The sequence below is a fragment of the Sinohyriopsis cumingii genome, chromosome 4 (assembly GCF_028554795.1).
Source record: "Sinohyriopsis cumingii isolate HCF-2022 chromosome 4, ASM2855479v2, whole genome shotgun sequence".
Classification (NCBI taxonomy): Eukaryota; Metazoa; Mollusca; class Bivalvia; order Unionida; family Unionidae; genus Sinohyriopsis; species Sinohyriopsis cumingii.
This window is the reverse complement of record NC_142964.1, coordinates 72,007,624-72,027,303: the sequence shown is the minus strand read 5'-3', so window position 1 is coordinate 72,027,303 and position 19,680 is coordinate 72,007,624. Positions and strand designations below refer to the sequence as shown.

Sequence of the window (19,680 nt, the reverse complement as noted above, 5' to 3'; positions counted from 1 at the left end):
TGAGAATTTGATTAAGGTTTGAATGTAATACCCATAATACTGTCTGCCTTTTTTTTCCAGTCATAATTTTGCAATTCATGCTAGTCATCTTATGGCTGGCGTTAGGAGACACCGGAGACGCTCCATAAGTGGTAGCGATGATGTGGTCAACACTTCACCTGCAAAATGGCCAGGTAAAATTTCAAGCTTAGTTTTAATAATATCATTATTTACATGCTTAAAAAAACGGGGGAGGGAGGTCATGTTATTCGGCTTGTTCAGACATGCAATCATACTTGCATATATAATGTAATGTTTCTACAGTATACAAATTTCGTCCAACTGCAAAATACATAGACCCTGATCTAATATCACATTATTCACCAACAGATCAGGGTCTGTGTTGTGTATGCTACTGATTACTCCTACCAAACTGCATAGACCCAGATCTGCAGTTGCAATATACTATGGCAGATCTGGGTCTACGCAGTTTGCAGTTGGACCCAGCTTATAAGTGAATACATACAGTACAATGGCTTTGTTTTATATGTAGATTGAACTGTGATTAGGGGTGGTCTGTAGATAACGCATAATGGTTATAGAATTTCGATCAATTATTCCCCAGATATGGAGCTTGTAAGAGTGAGGCCAGTTTTGCATGTATGGTTTAGACAAGCTTATAGGCTGAGTTCAACTCCAAACTGATCTGTTGTCATATAATGTGCCAGGAGATATGGGTCTGCAGTTTGTTACGAGTACTGTGGTCCCCATCCTGAATGGCCCTCTTACCAACAGCCACACACTTCTTATGGTCAGAATTCCTTGGCACCAACGAGTTTGTGTTCAGAAGTACCACTTAAGAATGGCCACCCCTCTAGCTTGACCAGCAGCCAGCATATTAGTACAAAAATGTGAAATTTTCCCCTCACAAGCGGCCACTTTTTTAATTTAAAATGTGTCCAGAACTGATAATTCATATCATAAGGTAAGTAATCTGATTATCTCTGATCGATATCTGTCTCCCAAAGTCAGGTTTACGTTACTGGAAGAAGTGTTGGCTAAAATAAGACATGATTTTTCTCCTTTTATAAAGGCAGTGATGCTTTTCTTCTGACTTGAATCAGATTTTTCTTGATATAATCTGTTTTTGTATATCATTTTTGATCCGGTTTTTAAAAAACGATCTGTCTGGTCACATTTCGTGATGACCCTTTTAAAATATTTATTCCATATATTAGCACATGACTCTCGTAAAGATTATTCTGATTGGTCAAAGGTTTTAATTCATCCAATGAATCTTCGTGTAATGGAAACTGATGGCAATGGAAAGAAGAAGCATGCTTGCAAAACATGGCGTCCTGAGTTGTTGAGAGAGAGAGAGAGAGAGAGAGAGAGAGAGAGCATGACACAAAAAGTTTAGATCAAGGTTTACAAAACGTATGGAAATGTGAATGGCTGGAGCAAAAAGTTGATTGAAATTTAGTTGGTCAGTTTATAAGAAAACTGAATGCTAGAGGACTGGCATTTTGTAACATCTGCAGAAAAGATCAGAATTACGGTAATCTCGGTTGGAAGAGTTTGGAACAGCACCTACAAAAGAAGCTGCATACGCAAAAATCGAAGCTCAGAAGGCATCGGGTAAAAGTGCAGTTAATTACTATAAGAAGAAAGATTTCTTGCATGAGAGAACAGATGTAGCCCTTTGTCAGAAAATGCGCACTGCATGTCGCCAATACAAGCAGCAGCTTGAAAGAAATAAGGCTCTCATTGAGAAGGAAAAGAAATGATTGCACATTGAGCCCAAAAAGTCAGTGGTGACAAAATGGGAGGGCTAAAGAAAACTTTGCCAAAGCTGCAAAAGAGCTCAACTGGCATATCAACAGGTTGTGTCCATTGGAGAAAAAGAATGTATGGGATTATTTGTATTTAGTTTATGTGCTTGGGTGTTTATTTTACAGATTTGTTATAAAAAGAGGGAAGTATAACATATTTGCTGCAAAAATTGGCAAATTATTGTGACTTAATTACAATGTGAACACTGACATGTGCATCAATAGTATTGGAGAACAAATTCATTTGACTATAAATATTGTGAAATTATTGATGTCGAGTTGAACATTTTTGGTAAGTTTTTTAGTTTTTCAGATGATTATTTTGGTTTATTTTATGATCATAAGTTGCACCAGGAGCAGTTTTTTATGAGTGTATAATACGTTTTTGGACCCCCAGATCAAGGGCACTGCCCCTTGAGGCCCTGTTGGGGGAGGACCCCAAAAACCCTTTACAATTTTTTCAGCTTTTTTTATGGAAGACCAAAGTCATGTCTGCTAAAGTACATGTAACACTAAGATTAATATATGTCATTATGTATAAAAGCTGATGTTTACATATACTTCTCACAAAAGGTTTAGACCCCTCTGGAAAGGCCACCTGTTTTATAAGGCCACTCCCACGGTGCAGAAGAGGTGGCCATATAAGACAGGGACCACTGTAATCAGTTGCACAAATAACATTCTCTGATGTGTGGGTATATTATGAAATGGTAGATCAGGGTTTGTGTTGTTTGCAGTTGGATGTATAAGTATGTATTTAAGGAATGTATAAGACGGGAGTAGGGATAACAAAAGGCATGCAGATTATGCTGCTGTCCTACAGACAAACTGTTGCAAATATTGTTACACTGATTTTCAGTTCAAAACCATTATGCTTTTAACATTGTCACAGCTCCTTCTTAAATATTTCAATTTCTTGGAAGAAACAAAAAACAGTTTCTTCATATTTATTTTATTTACATATATATGCAAAATTTTGTACTTTTTAGGAAACCAGAAATCTTTAGGTGGTGTATAAATTACAATGAAATTAAATATTTGTCTTCTCACTACTTCTTTGATAGATGATCCTTTCTTTTTCCAGGTACATTGCTTTCAGATATTTTGTCCTATTTTCAGTATGTACATCACCGTTCTGTTGCTAAGAAAGATAAATTGACTTCGTGTTTTTCTTGCAGGAGTTACTTCTCTTAGAGTACTCTTGGCTCGTGGGAAGGATGAGGATGCTCCAAAGCTGAACATCATGCTGTGTGAGACCTTGATTGCAGTGTATGTCAGTCTGCTGATTAATGCACTGTCTGCATATGATTGCCATCTCCTGTATCGCCTGATTGCCCATAAGTTTGATAGCAGATTGTGGTCAGCATTGTTTGGTGGAGGAGTTAAAACTGTTCTCTCAGTCTCCCAAAAAGGTGTTCTTCCTTCTAGCAGTAAGATTTCCTTGTTAGTCTGTTTGTTTTATTTAAGCTCTTCTGGTTATAGGCCAGAAGGGCTTATGTATCCTGTTGTCTGTCATATAATGTTTTGATTGCACAAGTTTTTGACAACTCATAAATTACCTGGAAAATTGCATTAAACTTCACACCTCCACATTCATCCCAAGGTCTAGTTGGACCTAATATGAAAATAGTGTTGCTCAGATATGCAATTATTGCTCGCCAAAAAGTCATATCAACATATGGTTTTCATCAGATGATTTCATCTTGTTGGTCCTGAATGACATAGTGCTGATTTGACGTCCAGTATGTTCACCATGGTTGAAAAATATTGTTATAGCTACACATACAAGATGGATGGTCAAATCGGCCTGGGTTTTTCACCATAAGACATCTTATGATGTATAGTTTGGTCCTAAATGAAAGTAGTGCCTATCTGAAATCCAAAATGATGTAGCAATTATTGCTATATAAGAGGGTCCATTTAAAGATGCTGGCTAGTGATATGTATTTAGAGTCTTGAAAAATGGATATTTTTAAATAGGGATAAGCAATCTATAAGCACAAAATGTTACTGGTTGTCAAGTTCAACAAATATCCTCCAGTATGGGAAAGCTTGGGGCCTTACAACTACTTGCTTCAATGGGAAAGATGCACTGTTTTTGAGATGGTTCAGTTTTTTTCAGATTAGCTTGCATATAGGCTACTCATGTCACCCATGAAAATTAAGTATAAACTTGTTGTTGGTTCACTCTTGGTAATGGGAAAATGTTCACATACTGTATAGGTTGAGTTAGCTTGTGTTTCCACTCATGCTGGATGTCTGGCATGTTTTAGGGATGTTAGAGAAGTCTGTTCTGGATTCCATCATAGGCATTTCTTATTCTTGCCCTGAAATGGAACAATTTCCATGCCCAAATGAAAATCCCATTAAGGCATGTAATGTGAATGATTTTGTTAAGCATAATAAACTTCCAGAAGATATCTGATACTATGGGTTGGTGATACACACCGTGATCAGATGTATAAATTGAGATGTGCCACAGGATGTACAGCTGTACATTTTTGTATGTGCCAGGCAGACCTATCAACCCTCACGCCAGGAGAAAAAACTCATATTTTTGGTCATTCAATACCTCACTCCCAATTTCCCAACTTTTACAGAGAGCTCCCAGTTATTATACTACATCTGTTTATTTTCATTTCTTCTAAAATAAACCTAACATAAATAGATCTACTGTAGTATAATTTATTTTTGTTGGGCTCAGTTTTCGTGGTTTTGTAAAAAAAAAAAAATGGCATTTTTGTGGGTAATTTAATTCATGGTTTTGCTGTCAAAGTTTGCCAGTTGGTAGGTATTTAATTTCGTGGTTTAACCTCTACAAATACCCAAAATAAAGAATACAAAAGGAATACAAAAGAATAAAACTATGCTGTTGCAAATGGCGGTCACTTTAATGTTTAAAACAATTACTACCACCTGTGTGAGCACAAATCAAAGACCTGGAAAGTTCAATTTTTACACAGAGTTTTCGACCATGTAAATAACATCAGTCAAAGCTGACGCAGCCAACAACACTAAAACAATACTTCCATCTCTACGAACACAAATAAAACACCTGTCAAGATTTATCACTTTCGCCATGTTTTTGTTTGAGTGCTCAACATCAAAGGATGCCTACTCAGCCAACAACACTAGGCCAATTGGTTATTAAAATACATATGAATGAACTCTTACTTAAACCACTGTCCATCAAGTTGCACCATCAGTACTTTCTGACAATCATGGTATTAACACAGTGGCTTAAGAGTGGTAAAATTCAATTTAGAGCCCACTCGGTTCCTGGACTTCCTAACCCGTCAGAAGCTGCGAACATGGCGCAGGCACGTGCTTACCAGGCAGCTAATGTTTGTGCTTGCCTCTTGTACAGACCGACTTCAACCACTGGACTTGACAGTAAATAGAGTTAAAAAAGAATTAAAGTCACACTTCCATGAGTGGTATGCTAACGGGTAATGGATGCTTTTATGGAAAAAGGTGATGATCAGTGCACAGTATTAGTAAACCTTGCAACCTCATTAATCAAGCCGATTCACAGTGAATGGATAATTGCAGCTCATGCGACAACGACTGAAAGATCGTACCTAATCATCAGTGGTTTTGAGAAAGTTGGACTTGTATAATTCAGCAATTTGGGGATTATTTACCTGAGAAGCATTTGTGAGTACCATGAGACTTGATTGACACGATGTTGATACAGTGGCTTTGTCCAAAAATCTGTGAAGTGTGACCTTTACTACTCTGCTGTAATTAGTGTATATACATGGTGTTTCATTAATAATAGAAATAGTTATAATATTTTACAGGATTGTTGTTCAGTTGGATTAAAAATGCATGGATAAAATTAAATGTGCTTTCAGAAGGATTTAAACGTTTTAATAACAGTTGTTCTTGATTGAAGGATCAGTTTGAATTAGTATTAAATTTAATTTTCATGAACTGTTATTTTGTAAAAAAAATTCTTTCATTTTCAGTATTACTATTGTTTGAATACCTTATGCTTTTTGTCTATTTTCTCTCTGTTCTTACTTACCTCACATAGTGATTTAAGGCAGTGAGTGTAAAATTACAGCTATCGGATACCTTATCGAATGTGTGCATTGAAACAATATAAAATGATTTATAATTCTTGTTTCAAAAGGTTAAAATAAAAAATAAAACAAACACATGTAAAAGCTAATATTTAATTATCAGATTACAGTATTGACCTTGATTTATCAAATGCTAGTAGCTGTGTTAATTTCTAGGAATGAAACACTGTAAGGAAAGGGGAGGAGTTCATCATCCTACGTGGTTCATTTTTCATTGGGGATTTAAATTCGTGTTTCAGGGCAACAACTAAAATCATGAAAATGGGTCCCCCACGGAAATTGATGGTACAACAGTATCTTATGCAATCTACAGAAGCCATGTTCTATTTTATGACTTTTGAACATTGTTGTGACAAAATAATTATTATCACACTTGTTTCTTCCGTAAATAGCATGTTAAGATTAAACATTTTTTAAGTCCATTTCTAAAAAGTTTTTACTCTACAACAATACTAAAATCAGAAAATAAACCACAACAAAAAATAAACCACAACAATGAAATTGTCAGAAATTAGTTGCAATTGCAAGAATGGTCACCAAAGAGAAGTGAACACCTGAGATTACTGTACTGCATCCACAAATGTTGATTACCGCTAGTTACAACAAAATGGCATAATTTATTTGCCAATCACTTGCTGGTACTTACATAACTCACACTTTAGAACATGGTTTCTTTGAATTATGTCAGAGGACCAGTCCTTTTTACAAGATAATTGCAATGATAAGGATTAACTGTTAATTAGTCACACTGACTTTCTTGCTTATTTACCTACGACTAACCTGTAGCTATTGTGCAGTTTGGCCACAGCTGACCAGAATATGAAAAGAGTGCATGTCATGGAGGGGGAGGGGAGTTTGTCAAAGAGAGAAACATCACATCCTTTGGGAATTTTAAAACTTTTGAAAGGTTGGAATGGTATGGACATGGTAGCATCAATATGTGCAAATGCCATTTTGTCTTCATAGTCATTTTTATTATGAAAATCATAGCAATCTATAAAATAATACCATAGCAAGTTAATAATAGTTCACCAAATTTTCATTACTTCAAATATAATAACCTTTAAGTAGCTTCATTTTGAGAATTTATACCAAATTTTACTTTTTCATCCAGCATGAAGTTCTGTGCCAATGAACCAGATCCTGATCTGCTCTTAAATATGGCCATTGATACTAGTCTGAGGGTTTTCAAAATCTTGTTTACAATTTTCCTTTTATGGAAAGCATGTCACAGAATTTGATTAACTTGGAAAGACATCATCAAATTAATGCAGATTAATTGCCAACTGCTGTTGCTTTGGCTGGTACACTTATGTCAGATGTGTGTGTAATCATGGGCCCACATGAGCCTCTTGTTACATTAGAAGGCAAACAAGTCCGTGACCATAAAACAGTTATATGCTGGACAGTGAAATCTTTAATAATAGATAATAAGGGCATTATGCTAGTCTTCCAACTTTGAGTGGAATCTGTAAATTCAAACTAAGATAATATGATAATACTGTTAATTTAAATTACTAGGAGAATTGATGAAAATATATATTTGACTCATACAGGAAGCTCTGATGAATTGTTACACAAACAGAGGATGAAGCTGCATATGAAGGTGATGGGAACAGAAGGAAAGCATGACATCAAGAAAACCTACCGGGAGAAGTATATTCCCCCAGAATTAAGCATGATCACATTCTTCATGACAAAAGTAAGACAATCAAAACAGCTGTAATAACAATTATAGCAGCAGCAACAATAATCAGTAAGATCAGTATTGTGACTTCATTCATTTGCAACATTCAAGATTTCCACCTTAATGACTTTTCCAGTCTTGGGGTAGTACCATACCACAGTTTGTCAGAGACCCATATGTCAGGAATCAGCAAAACTGAGCAAAAACTAAGATCTCCAGTTATTTAAGTTATGTCGATTTTCTGTATATTTGGAAAATTTCCAGCCAAGATAGAAAAAAAATGTGGACTGAAGTTTTCAGATTAATAACCATGATCGGATCTCAGCTCAAGAATTTAGACTTCCTTTTGTAAGACCTAAATCACTATAGTCAAAGTAACATCAAACATGTTAAACTGTGGAAAAATTAGGATGGGTTGGACACTTCTCCAAAGCCCCTACATGCACAAAAAGTAAAATTTTCACTCCCCCACCCCCCCGATTTCAAAATGAAAAAGAAAATTCCAAACAGCTTCCTTTAAACATGTAACTGGTAGTAATGTGAAATACAAACTTGGTCTTTTGTGTTTGCTTTGGTGAAATGAATAATTTTCCTCTACATCTATTTTAGTTGTAATCTCAAAACTTCTCATTAAAAAAGTAAATATGTTAATTCCGTGACCTTTTTAGCAGGGACAGTTTCTAAAATTGTTTTAGATGACTTTCTGAATGTTATCCTTTAACTTACAACATTGATGAATAGTTCATATATCATTAGATGGACCTCTATTATTGAATCTACACTTGCATTACATTGTAATATCATAAGAGTTCAAAGGGTAATGTTGTGCAATCAGACCATGCTACCTAACTTTTTCAAGTGACTTGTTGAACAAAACATGGGTGTTTTTTTAATTTGAAGAATATACAGTCAAACCTGCACTAACGGTCTCCTGAGCTCAGCAGTTACCTGATCACCAAGGCCATTCTACTCCCCCTATGGCAAATTTCCAATATTAATATCATGTAATCAGTGATCACCTATCATCCTTGGTCCATTGCCATGTGTTTCTTAACCATTGAGTGGTTTCACCCTGCCTTTGGCAGTCAATGGAGTATCAGCAGTGACAGGTCCATGTATGCAAATTAAACTTCTTTTGTTTCATGCACAAAGTATGAGATGTACAAAGGTATATTATGTGAATCAATAGATACATGGAGCTTCTTTTCATTCCCAAATCATCAGAGGTCTGATAAAAGCCGACTCTCTTCTGCTCTCGGTGAGTTTGAACAACTGCTTAATAAATCAATTTTTTTAAGTGTGAACACCTGTTTTCATGCTTCATTACTCCAGTTAGCTTAGCAAAAAGTCAGTCTTTCTGTTTCCCAATCATAGGTAAAGTTTGGATGAAAATTAAAGGAACAGTATTGCTAAAAATTGATCAAAACTTGTGACAACTATTGGAGAATCAGTGATGATGTAATTTACATGAGAGATTAGAGTGAGGATACAGTAATCTTGTGTGGAACTTATTATTTTATTATATTTTTTTACATTTGTTTTTTGCTAAATAGCTACATTGAATAACACGTATCTTCATAGCATAATACTACTACAAATAATAATAATAAACAAAATAATAAGGGGCCCTGTGTGGCTGAGTGGTCTAAATCACTCTATATCAGAGGTCTCAAACACGTGGCCATATTGTGCGGCCCGCGATACATTTTGGGATTTTAAAAAAATTGACCATTTATTTTTTCTCTCACAGCCTTTTGAATTTTAACATTAGCACCAGTTTAACCATAAGAAACTCTGACTTACTTTTCTATTCGTAGTCTTTCTATTAACTGTCGCCTTTAATGCAGACTTCCGGTTCTGGTTTTTTAGTAAAGTGATCGAGTTGATGTTGAATTATAAAGTTGATTTTGCTGCATTTTTATAAACATAAAAGCCAGTATAAATGTCTTCTGTTTCAAAAAAAAGAAAACTTGCGGACAAAAAGAGAGTTTTTCAGGTCAAATGGGAGGATTTATATTTTGTCACTAAGGTCAGCGATAAAATTCAATGTCTCATTTGTCAACAAACGATAGCTGTTCCGAAGGAGTATAACGTGCGTCGGCACTACAAAACAATGCACCGTGAGAAATATGATGCTTACGCAGGCAGAATTAGAGAGGATAAAGTTATGTAACTTAAATCAGCATTATGCAAACAAAGAAGTTTCTTTACCAATGTTAGTCAGTGCAATGAAGATTCAGTAAGAGCAAGTTTCGCTATAAGACTGTAGAGTAGGGATCTCAAACACGCGGCCCGCCAAGCTGTATCCTGTGGCCCGCAAAACGATTGGCGTCACAAGGTGTCATGAGAGATAACAAAGGCCATTGAAAATCCCCTCATGCGGCCCTCAGGGTGGTTTGAGTTTGAGAACCCTGCTCTATATTATGGATCGCTGCCATCTCACCACTGCTTGGGTTGAAGTCTCGTGTTCGGCCAATATGTGAGAAAGCTTGCTAGTAGCTTCTTGTGGGTTGGTGGTTCTTTCCAGGGTTTTCCCGGGTTCTTCCTCCACCATTTATCCTGGCCACCATGTATAGCCTATCTTGTGCTGAAAAATAGCATTAAACCCTACAACAACAACAACAACAACCAAATAATAATAATAATGAACAAAGTTTGATTCCTAAACCAGCCTTCAGAGGACTCTGTATGCAAAGGCCACTTTGACCTTTTCCAGTTGGTGGCCACTGAAAACAGATTTGGCTGTATCTTGCACTTAGTTTTTTTCAAACAAATTGTTACTAAGTTCATAAAATACTTCCAGTATTCTCCTTGTCAAGTCTCGCATAACTCAAGAATTATTATTGTCTTGTCATCAGTTACTTATGAAATGAGCAATGAGGACTGTCTTTTAATGCAAATCACTCTTCGGCTGCAAACGTTTTCTCAATCTAGACAACTCCAGATCACAAAACATTAGAGCTTGAAATTTAGTATTAACCAGTGACAAAAGACATAAATTATGTAAAGTAATTTCTGATAGGGAATGGAAAGTCAATCTGAAACTTGTGGTGCGAGATTGTTGGATCTCCAGAGCATTGGGATTTTGCACATGGAAATTAACTAGAGTTTTATACGCTTCTTTTTTCAGCCTTTCATCGTGACAACGGACTCAGAGGCATTTATGTATGATTCAGATGAGTCTCTGTCTGAAGAAGACGAAGAAGACGAGGATGAAGAAGAAGAAGAGAAAGATGAGAAAGAATCAAGAACAACAGACAGACCCAAAACTCCGTGAGAAGCTTTATGTATCTCATAAACATGTCAACCTTGCCATATTGCTAAAAGTATAAAACTTTGTTGTTTTTTTTGACTGATCACTGCCCATTGCAGACCATTAATCATCAACTGATAGTACTTTTGGTGTGATGAGAATATATTGTACAGGTTTTGTTTTAGCCATAACATTGTCACTTGGAGATGCTTTAATGGCAGATATTTGGCAGAAAATTGTAATGGTCATTGAAAACCAAAAGTGAAAGCATGTTTCTTTGTGACTTTCTTTGAAAATGGTATTCACGTTGCCCAGTTTTGTTAGGGAAGCCTGTAGAGAAGTTTCCATTCAATGCTTTGTGTTTTGTATGACTGATAATGATTGTGACAGCTGGGTTGAGATCTGTAGATGAAATTGAGTCTGCCACTGAAAAGGGCAGGTATTTAATACATATCCCAAGTAGTAATGGATCTAGTTTTGAGCCCTTTGGGACTCTATTTAATTGTTTCTGGTTCAGGCAGAAATTAGTTAATGCTGTATTCTTTCATTTAGGTATGAAGTACATTAAGTAAGTATAGTAACCATTGTGAAAATTTAAAAATGTGGCCCCTCTAATAAGTCTGATTACAATGATGCATTGAAATATGCATTAAATGAATGAATTGATTTTATTTTTCAGTTCCCTGCCATCATCACTTCAGCAGCATAATGATCCTAACTCCTACTCCTGGTGCCTGTTACGTTATGTGATTGTCAAATTGGTGGTACACAATCTTCGTGGCTTTCTGCCTCAAGTTGGGATTGAGCTGGCAGGTTAGCACATTGGTCCCTCTTTTTAAACACCATCAGTTTACAGCTGCCCTTCCTGTATTGTGAGTCTTCTCATGAATCACTTTATGTCGATTAAACTGTTATATTTATTGCAGTTATGTCACTCAGTTTTTGTTCTTGGCTAATGAGAACCATTTGTATTGTGTTTCATATAATTTATTGCCATATTTTTCATTTTATGCATAGTTATTCACAGTTTTAGAATCTCATTATAAAGTGGCTTCATTTATAATGGCTTTCATGAATAGTCTTATAAAGAGACCATTGTATTCCACCACCTTGGGGATCGGATAGTGTTAACATGCTCACTATGAACTTTATTTTCATGGATTTGATCATGGAACCCATACATGAACGGTTCATTGGATGGCAATCTAAACTGTTACCTCCAACATAAAAATGACTGAAAATGTTCTATCAGTCCATGGGATAATCCTGATATATTTTGGATGAGGATGTTTATGAATAGATGGTTTCATTTTTGTTTTTCATGTTTTATGGAACACAACATATTAGGTTATGTTGTGCCAAAAAGCAACTATAGTAAAGTGCCGTGCCTGGGGATGCACTGTGGTAGCTGACCTGGATTGAGCTGACAGTGGGATTTTTGAACTTATACCACTCTGGTCACTAGTTCAGTATGCCATCCACTATACCACTGAGGCTCTGAATAGATAGGACAACCTATCCAGAAAATTTGATCAAATGAATGATATTTGGACTGGAGGAAGGCAGATTTGTCCCATTGTAATCCTTGGAGTGTCAGTATTTTCATTTTGAAAACATTACCAGCTTTGTACAGTCCCAGGTCTTATCAGGGATGGTTGTTTACTGTCAGTATTTCGTCATTTTATGGGCAATATAATGGCTACAAGCAACAGCTTCTGCTTACAGACCTGTTAACCCTTATAATTTGACCTACTTGAATGTCTCTTTAAATTATGGACTTAATAATAGCAAAACTGACAAAAATACAATCACTGCTGTCAAATCAGGATACTAGGTTGACCGTGTTTGATCTTGATATTAAATTATAACTGATAAGTTCAGATATAGGATATTTGTTTACTGTTTGTAAAACCTGCTTTAAATAGTACATTCACATTAGTATGTCTGCATGAGAAAATTCAAGATTGACCCTGATATTGACTACAAGGAAATGTCAGTCTGTATGTTGGGTGAACTAAAAGATTAATAGATGAAAGAAACTGTAGGCAGTTATGTATTTAAAGAATGTGGAATAAAAAAAGACAAACTGTAGATGTTTATGTGTGTATTGAGCATTAACATTAGACAAACAGAACATGTTCTCTCCCTCTCCTGAAGAGAAGGTTCTTGACATAAGTCTTCTGGAAATAAAGGCCATTTCGTTTGGGTGGAAAGCATCCAAAAGAAAATGTTCTCCTCATCAGATAATTTTCTTGTGGTGAACTACTACTTCAGACCAGGGTAAGATAAAATTACTGGACCTATCCATTATTGCATGGGAGTGGTTTCATTGATGTGCCCATTATTATATAAGCATACCAGTCTGACACATTTTTTTTGGTAGGTTCATTGTCACATTATGAAGGAAAGGCATACTGATTCACATGGATAGGCCTCCATCCATCCATTTAACATTTGAGTTGTTAACATAGGTAGCCAACTGATGCAGCCAAAGTCCTGCCAATCAGCTGGGAGACAATATGGGCATCAGTCCAATTTGTTATAAAGTTTTGACATCCAATCCATGCTCATTCACCTTGTTCCCAAAATGGAACCTCTTCCGGGCCTGATGTGGCTCAATTTGTACATGTTTGAACCTTTGTCTTCCACCTCACTCAAGCAGTTATTATACAAGACTTGCTTCCTGTTTGCACTAGCTTCAGCTTGCAAGGGGAGTTAGCTGAATGCACTGTCTGTGGATCCAAACCACATATAGTTCCATTCCAACAGCTCAGTCATAATGATGACACAACCTGTTTTTGTTTATAAAAATAAGTTCGCATGAATACACAACCAAGTAATAACTATAAACTCTCTTTCTTTAATTGATCCGTGGAGATGAACTACAAGACCTGGTACATGCTCTCAGATGCTACATGAGGCCTGCAAAGAACACCTGCAATGGCCATGAAAGATCCTCTGTACTGGTTAAGGCATTAAAGCAAGACATAAACCCACAAGTGCTGGCCTCTTTGCAAAATTGGGTTATTAGATTGGTGTACTCTGGACTCTTGCATGATCAGGTTTGACTTGTTAAGAATTTGTTGGCTGGCTTGCCCAGTCTACTTCCTCCAGTTTTATTTGCAAGGCATGGCCTCACAAAGGAAATGGCTGAATCTTATCAGGCCGTTGGTAGCTGCCCAGAAAGTTACATGCCCTATTCATGATAGTACAACTTCAGCCAAGGGCATGACCTTGTAACTTTTGCTGGATTCACCCAGGCTATGTTTGAATGTAGGGCAATAACTAAGCTCAGTTTCCACAAGGTTTGCCTTCACATATGTATAGACACCATCTTTGCTTGTGTTATCCTAATGTTAGGAAAAGTACTTTCAGTTTAGCAGATAGTGTGTTATGCAGGATGATGTGAGTAGAGGCATTTCATCCTCCAACCTATTCTTCTAATGTTAATGTGATCTGGTAATGTTTTTGATGGAGATTTTGTAATAAATTATGGTTCTCCATATTTGATGGAGATTTTGTAATAAATTATGGTTCTCCAAAAATACTTACCCACTCATATTCCTGTCAGTCCCTCCCACACTTCCTTGCAAATACAAGTATCCTGATATAGGTGTTGCTCAAGTATAAACTGGTTACATTGAGGATATGGCTGACCATACAATGGGAACCAGGAGAGTTAATTCCCTTTGTGTGATATATTGCTGGAAAGACATTTTTTTTGTCTTTCAGGAAGGGCTGGATTCAGAAGTAGGAGAGTTTCATGTGATGTGATGTGATTTTGGATTTTTAATGTAGCTTTAACAATTTTTCAGTCATATCACTATGATGTCTGCAATGTGGCAGTTTATAGTGATGTCTAGCACTGGGGCATTATGCTGCAGACATGTAGCATGATGTCCCTTCCAGTCACATTATTTTGACACCAGGCTGACCAGTCCTAACACTAAAGAAGTAGGAGAGAGTAATTCCCTAGTGGTATTGTGATTGGGTAAGTACTTCTGGAGAAACATAATTTACTAAAAAAAACATTTTTTGCAGAGTTGCCAATTTGTTCTCCCCTAATGCATGCCACTCTGCGTGTCATAGAACAGTGGGAAGAGGTACTCCAGGGGAAACTGGAGCTATTTGCTGGCCCACCAGACAACTTCATTCCAGGGATAGAGCAGGATATAGTTCCTGGGATACCCTCAACCAAATATAAAGCCATACTTGTACCATCTAATAGTCCTTTCATGTGAGTAATATATTCAATTCGCTACCATATATTCTCATATCCAAGTGGATCAAATTGCAGATAGCATAGATCTGTTGGTACATAATACACAGGTAAATCAGAGTTTATGCATTTTCTTTGGACAGACTAACAACACAATAAAAATAGACCTGATCTGCAGGTGCATTATGCTCAATATATGTGTATTTCCCTCTTAAGGTGGAGTGTATCATGATGTCCGTTCATCTGTCCATATGTACGCAAGTCTCTGATTCCAGTTTTGTTTCTACACAATAATCTGATAACTTGAGCTATCCATCATCTTCTGTTATGAAACTATGGATGGCTTGCACTTTAGCAGGAAAGAACCTTGTTGAGTTTGTGGCCAGAAGGTCAAGGTCACTGACAAGAAGAAAAATAATTCTTTCACAACAATTGCTCAACTTCTTTATCATCTACAGTTTCCAAAATTTGTGGATGGCTTGAACTTGAGGTAGGGAAGAATCCTATTGATTTTCTGTCAAAGGTCAAAGGTCACTGACTGAAAGATGAACACTGGTTAAAATAATGTAACATTAGCTCTAGTTCACATACCTCGATCAGATTTTGTGCTTGGCATGCACTTGGGATAAGGAAAAAGTAATCTATTGATTTTGAAGTCAAATGTTAAAGTCTGGAAGAAGAAGAATGATTTTCACAAAATGTTCATTCTACATGACATGGACCACACTTTGTGGATGGCTTGCACTTGTGGTAGGGAAGAAGACTTTTGATTTTCAATTTGTTTTCTATGCCTGAAAGAAGAAAAATGGTTTCTGCACAATGATTCTACATGACAGACCAGGACCAAATTTTGTGAATGGCTTGCACTTGTGGTAAAGGAGCCTATTGATATGTTGGTCAAAAGGTCAAAGGTCCTGTGACCATACATATGTCACATAAGGTAGGTCAGCTTAGGAACAATAAGGAAATTTGAAAAATTTGGTTAGGAGTTTTTTTATATTTTTACTTAAAAGCATGAGGATTCTCATCTGCCTGATATTAGCATGCAAATGGACAAAACTGAGAACTACTGACAAATTTCCTTTTTCTGTATTAACATGTGCACATCATCTCATCCCATCATTCCTTTCACAGTAATGCATTGAGGTTCATACTTGCCTTATATGTAGCACAAACATTTTTAGTATTTCTTAGTAGATCAATGCCTGGTATAGTTGGCAGTCCTCATCATTGTTGATCTCAACACCAAGGGATGATACATTGTTACTGTATGCAAGTTTCCTTTGGAGTTGGCTTTAATTTTCCTCAGAAAAGAAATGTCCTTTCAATTTCTACACTAGACTGTTTCCTGCCTGTGGGTATATTCCACTTGCTGACTGCCTGCCAGAACTGTTCAAGAATGGTACTATCTGGGTTGTTTTGGGAAGTTTTTCTATAACTGACCTTGCAGAATTGGTGGAATGCACATGCAAGTTCCTTTGAACTTAATTCCAGCCACTAAAATTTCTATTCCATCTATTATTGAATTTTGTGTGATACTTCAGTTGTTTTGATTTTGGTGCTTTAGCATTGGAAGATAAAGCACGCTTAGATATCTTGGCAAGCATTAAATACAGAAGCCACAATGACGTGTTTTATGCCACTTGACTCTTTAGAAATGGCTAATTGACCCATAGTTCTTTAAGGTTTTTCATCCTTTCCAAATTGCTACTGATCATTTATAATGTAATCTATCTTGTCCAACATGAACACTATAGCCACACTGACCATGCCAACAGAATCCTAGTAATGTTAATCTTTTAAGCTTCTCAGTCTCTTTAGCAATCCAGCCATAATAAATTGACATGGTTGTGCCTTTTAGCAGTATTATCTCCACTTGATTCACAGAATTATTGGCAATCAGTATTTAAGCTTTTTGTATGCTTGATTGTGGGGCCATAGTGTCTGTCACACTTTGAAGTGACTATATTTCTGTTATTATTTTTACTATGATTATTATCATCATTATTATTATTATGATTATTATTATTATTATTATTATTGACAGTAACAGCCATGCAACTCTACCAATCAAAAGACTTTGGTTCCATCTAGTCAAACATGAAGAGCTAAAGGATTGTTTCTTGAGATACATTTTCAGGAAAAGGAAAATGGAACCAGATGACTCACAAGCAGAGGTAAGAGCATGTAATTCATCTTTTCTCATATGTGGTAACTTGAGTGAATTTTAATAGACTGAGGCTCATTATAGCTCATTTTTAATACATTTAATGTGCAATTTGTGGCCCAGGTTTTGAGCATTGCAGGAGCAGGTGGTATGTCTGAGTTGATTTTCTCCAAGCTCTTTGGTTTCTTCCTACTGGGAGACTACATTTTTCTAACAAAAAAGAGATTGCATAGTATTATTGTGTCTGACTGTTACATTTACATTTATAATTCTTAGCTTTAAAGCAAATTTTGATAATTGGAACTTTATGCAAATAACAACTACCAGGTATATCTTGTACGAGTCATATGTTTCATTCAGTCCTATAGATGTGTCTTTTTGAATTTTTAATGTGGAAATATTAGCACAATTATTGTTGCAGATGAAATTTGGTAGGCCTCATTTTTTACTTATATAATGACTTGATTGGATTTTTTTGAATTTAAGTGAATTTTGAAAGTTAACTTTATGGTTGGTGATTGGATTTTTTAATTTCAAATGATAAATTTCTTGGTGTTATGTGGGTGGATTGGGACATTAGGACCAAGATTTCACTGAGCTGAATTTGGGGCACACATGTTTTACAAACATGATTAATGTTTCTGTTTTTTGTTTCAAGGATTCCAGCATAGATGGTACGGAGATGCAAAGGCATAAACTACCAATGAAAATTATCCATAAAGAGCAAGACATCATCACGTCATTTGCACTAAATCAGGTAATTCAGTGAAGCTTAGTTTAAGCTTGGTCATAGTCATCAAACACTTGTCAGCATTTTCATTGTGAATTTCTTCATTCTTATTTAAAACTGATAAGTATATTATCTGCTCTTGAAAAGAAACAGTTGGCCCCAATCTCTATAAAAACTATTGCCCCATTGGTCCAGTGGCAGCAGAGACCTGCCAACTCTTACAATTTTGCTGTAAGTCTTATGAAAATTACCCTAAAAATATGGCATAGACGCAAAAAGTACGACAAAATGATCATTGCCAAAAGGTCCGGATAATTTTTTTCATCCATTTTTGATTTGGATCTGGATTTCATATTAGAATTAGTGAAATTAATCAGGGAACCAGATTACCTTTACAGCAGCACCTCAGATGCTTTAAACTGCACCTATTTGTTCATGCGAAGCATGTCAATGATCAAACTGTTGATTATAGAATTTTTTGAAAAATGGCGTCGAGCAAGCAATGCATGTTTAAAATGAAAGGGAAAATAATCCTCTTGAACAGTGTTAATAATCAACACAGAAGAATAAAAAAGGAATATTCAGATTCTTGTAATAAAAGCTGGAAGGGACACAATTACGTTTATTGGATATCACTTGCCAATTTGAGCATGTCTCTTTGTGGGGGATATGATTGCTGCCATCATGTGAAATGGAAAAGAATTGCATCAAGTTGAAGATGGTAACAAGCCATTGAGCTGCATAGGGATTGGAATTAAAGTTTGTGCTACTTTAATAGTGGTAAATAAAGTCTACGCGTACTTTACAGAATTTTCGGTTGAATGTATTGTTTATCTTCACTGCATGTTTTGAATAGTGTACTTTTAATTACATTTTCCAGCTTTGCAATAAGTTTATGATATTTTGTTTCACCTTACTGAAAACTGGTCACACTTCACGGAAAAAAATCAACTGCCTTACTGAGACAGACTCATTAGAGTTGGCAGGTCTACAACAGCACAGATGGTCACCAGACTTAACTAGATCAGTTGACACAGCCTGCTAGCTTCGCTGGTGAAATTTTGTTGTTGCTGTTGTGGGGCTTAACACCATTTTTCAGCACACGATAGGCTATACATGGCGGCCAGTATTAATGGTGGAGGAAGAACCCGGGAAAACCCCGGAAAGAACCACCGACCCACGAGAAGCAACTGGCAAGCTTTCTCACATAACCCACATTGGCTGAATCCGAGACTCGAAACCCACGCAGACAGAGGTGATAAGGCAGTGATCCGTAACGGAGAGTGCTTTAGACAACTCGGCCACTCGGGGCCCCCGTGAAATTTTGAAAGAAGATTTAAGTCTTCATCTTAACCATATGTTAGGGTCACAGGTCAAGTGAATTCAGTCTGTTGCTTATGTAATTAGGAGAATGGGTTATCATTCACATGTGGAATCCAGCTTTTCTTCCCTACAAGGATACCCAAGGTAGAGGTCGGATGCTCAGCATCCCATCATACTATTACTTATTCTACTAATGTAATGTGCCTGGGGAACATATTTGAAGGAGAAAGCAAATTTTTCAGTAAATTATGTTCCTCAGAGAAAACTTACCCAATCACATTACTTAGAAACCCTCCCAACCAGCCCGTCATGTGTGAGCATCCTCGTTGGTATCTTGCTAAAACTAGCGACACCTGGCGTTGCCAAGGGGAGGTAATGAGCAAGAGTTATTGCCTTATGCCT

General features: G+C 36.5%; 1 protein-coding gene across 1 annotated transcript in view; it reads left to right on the top strand.

Annotated features, from left to right (window-relative positions):
- Positions 1 to 19,680, top strand: part of LOC149801431 (dmX-like protein 2) — a 212,399-nt gene that overhangs the window by 136,600 nt on the left and 56,119 nt on the right. Inside the window, exons 27-34 of the mRNA XM_089955559.1 lie at positions 61 to 173; positions 2,990 to 3,241; positions 7,456 to 7,601; positions 10,717 to 10,859; positions 11,519 to 11,652; positions 14,881 to 15,076; positions 17,106 to 17,235; positions 17,884 to 17,982. Coding sequence (XP_089811685.1) covers positions 61 to 173; positions 2,990 to 3,241; positions 7,456 to 7,601; positions 10,717 to 10,859; positions 11,519 to 11,652; positions 14,881 to 15,076; positions 17,106 to 17,235; positions 17,884 to 17,982 — 1,213 coding nt within the window. The remainder of the gene's footprint in view (positions 1 to 60; positions 174 to 2,989; positions 3,242 to 7,455; positions 7,602 to 10,716; positions 10,860 to 11,518; positions 11,653 to 14,880; positions 15,077 to 17,105; positions 17,236 to 17,883; positions 17,983 to 19,680) is intronic.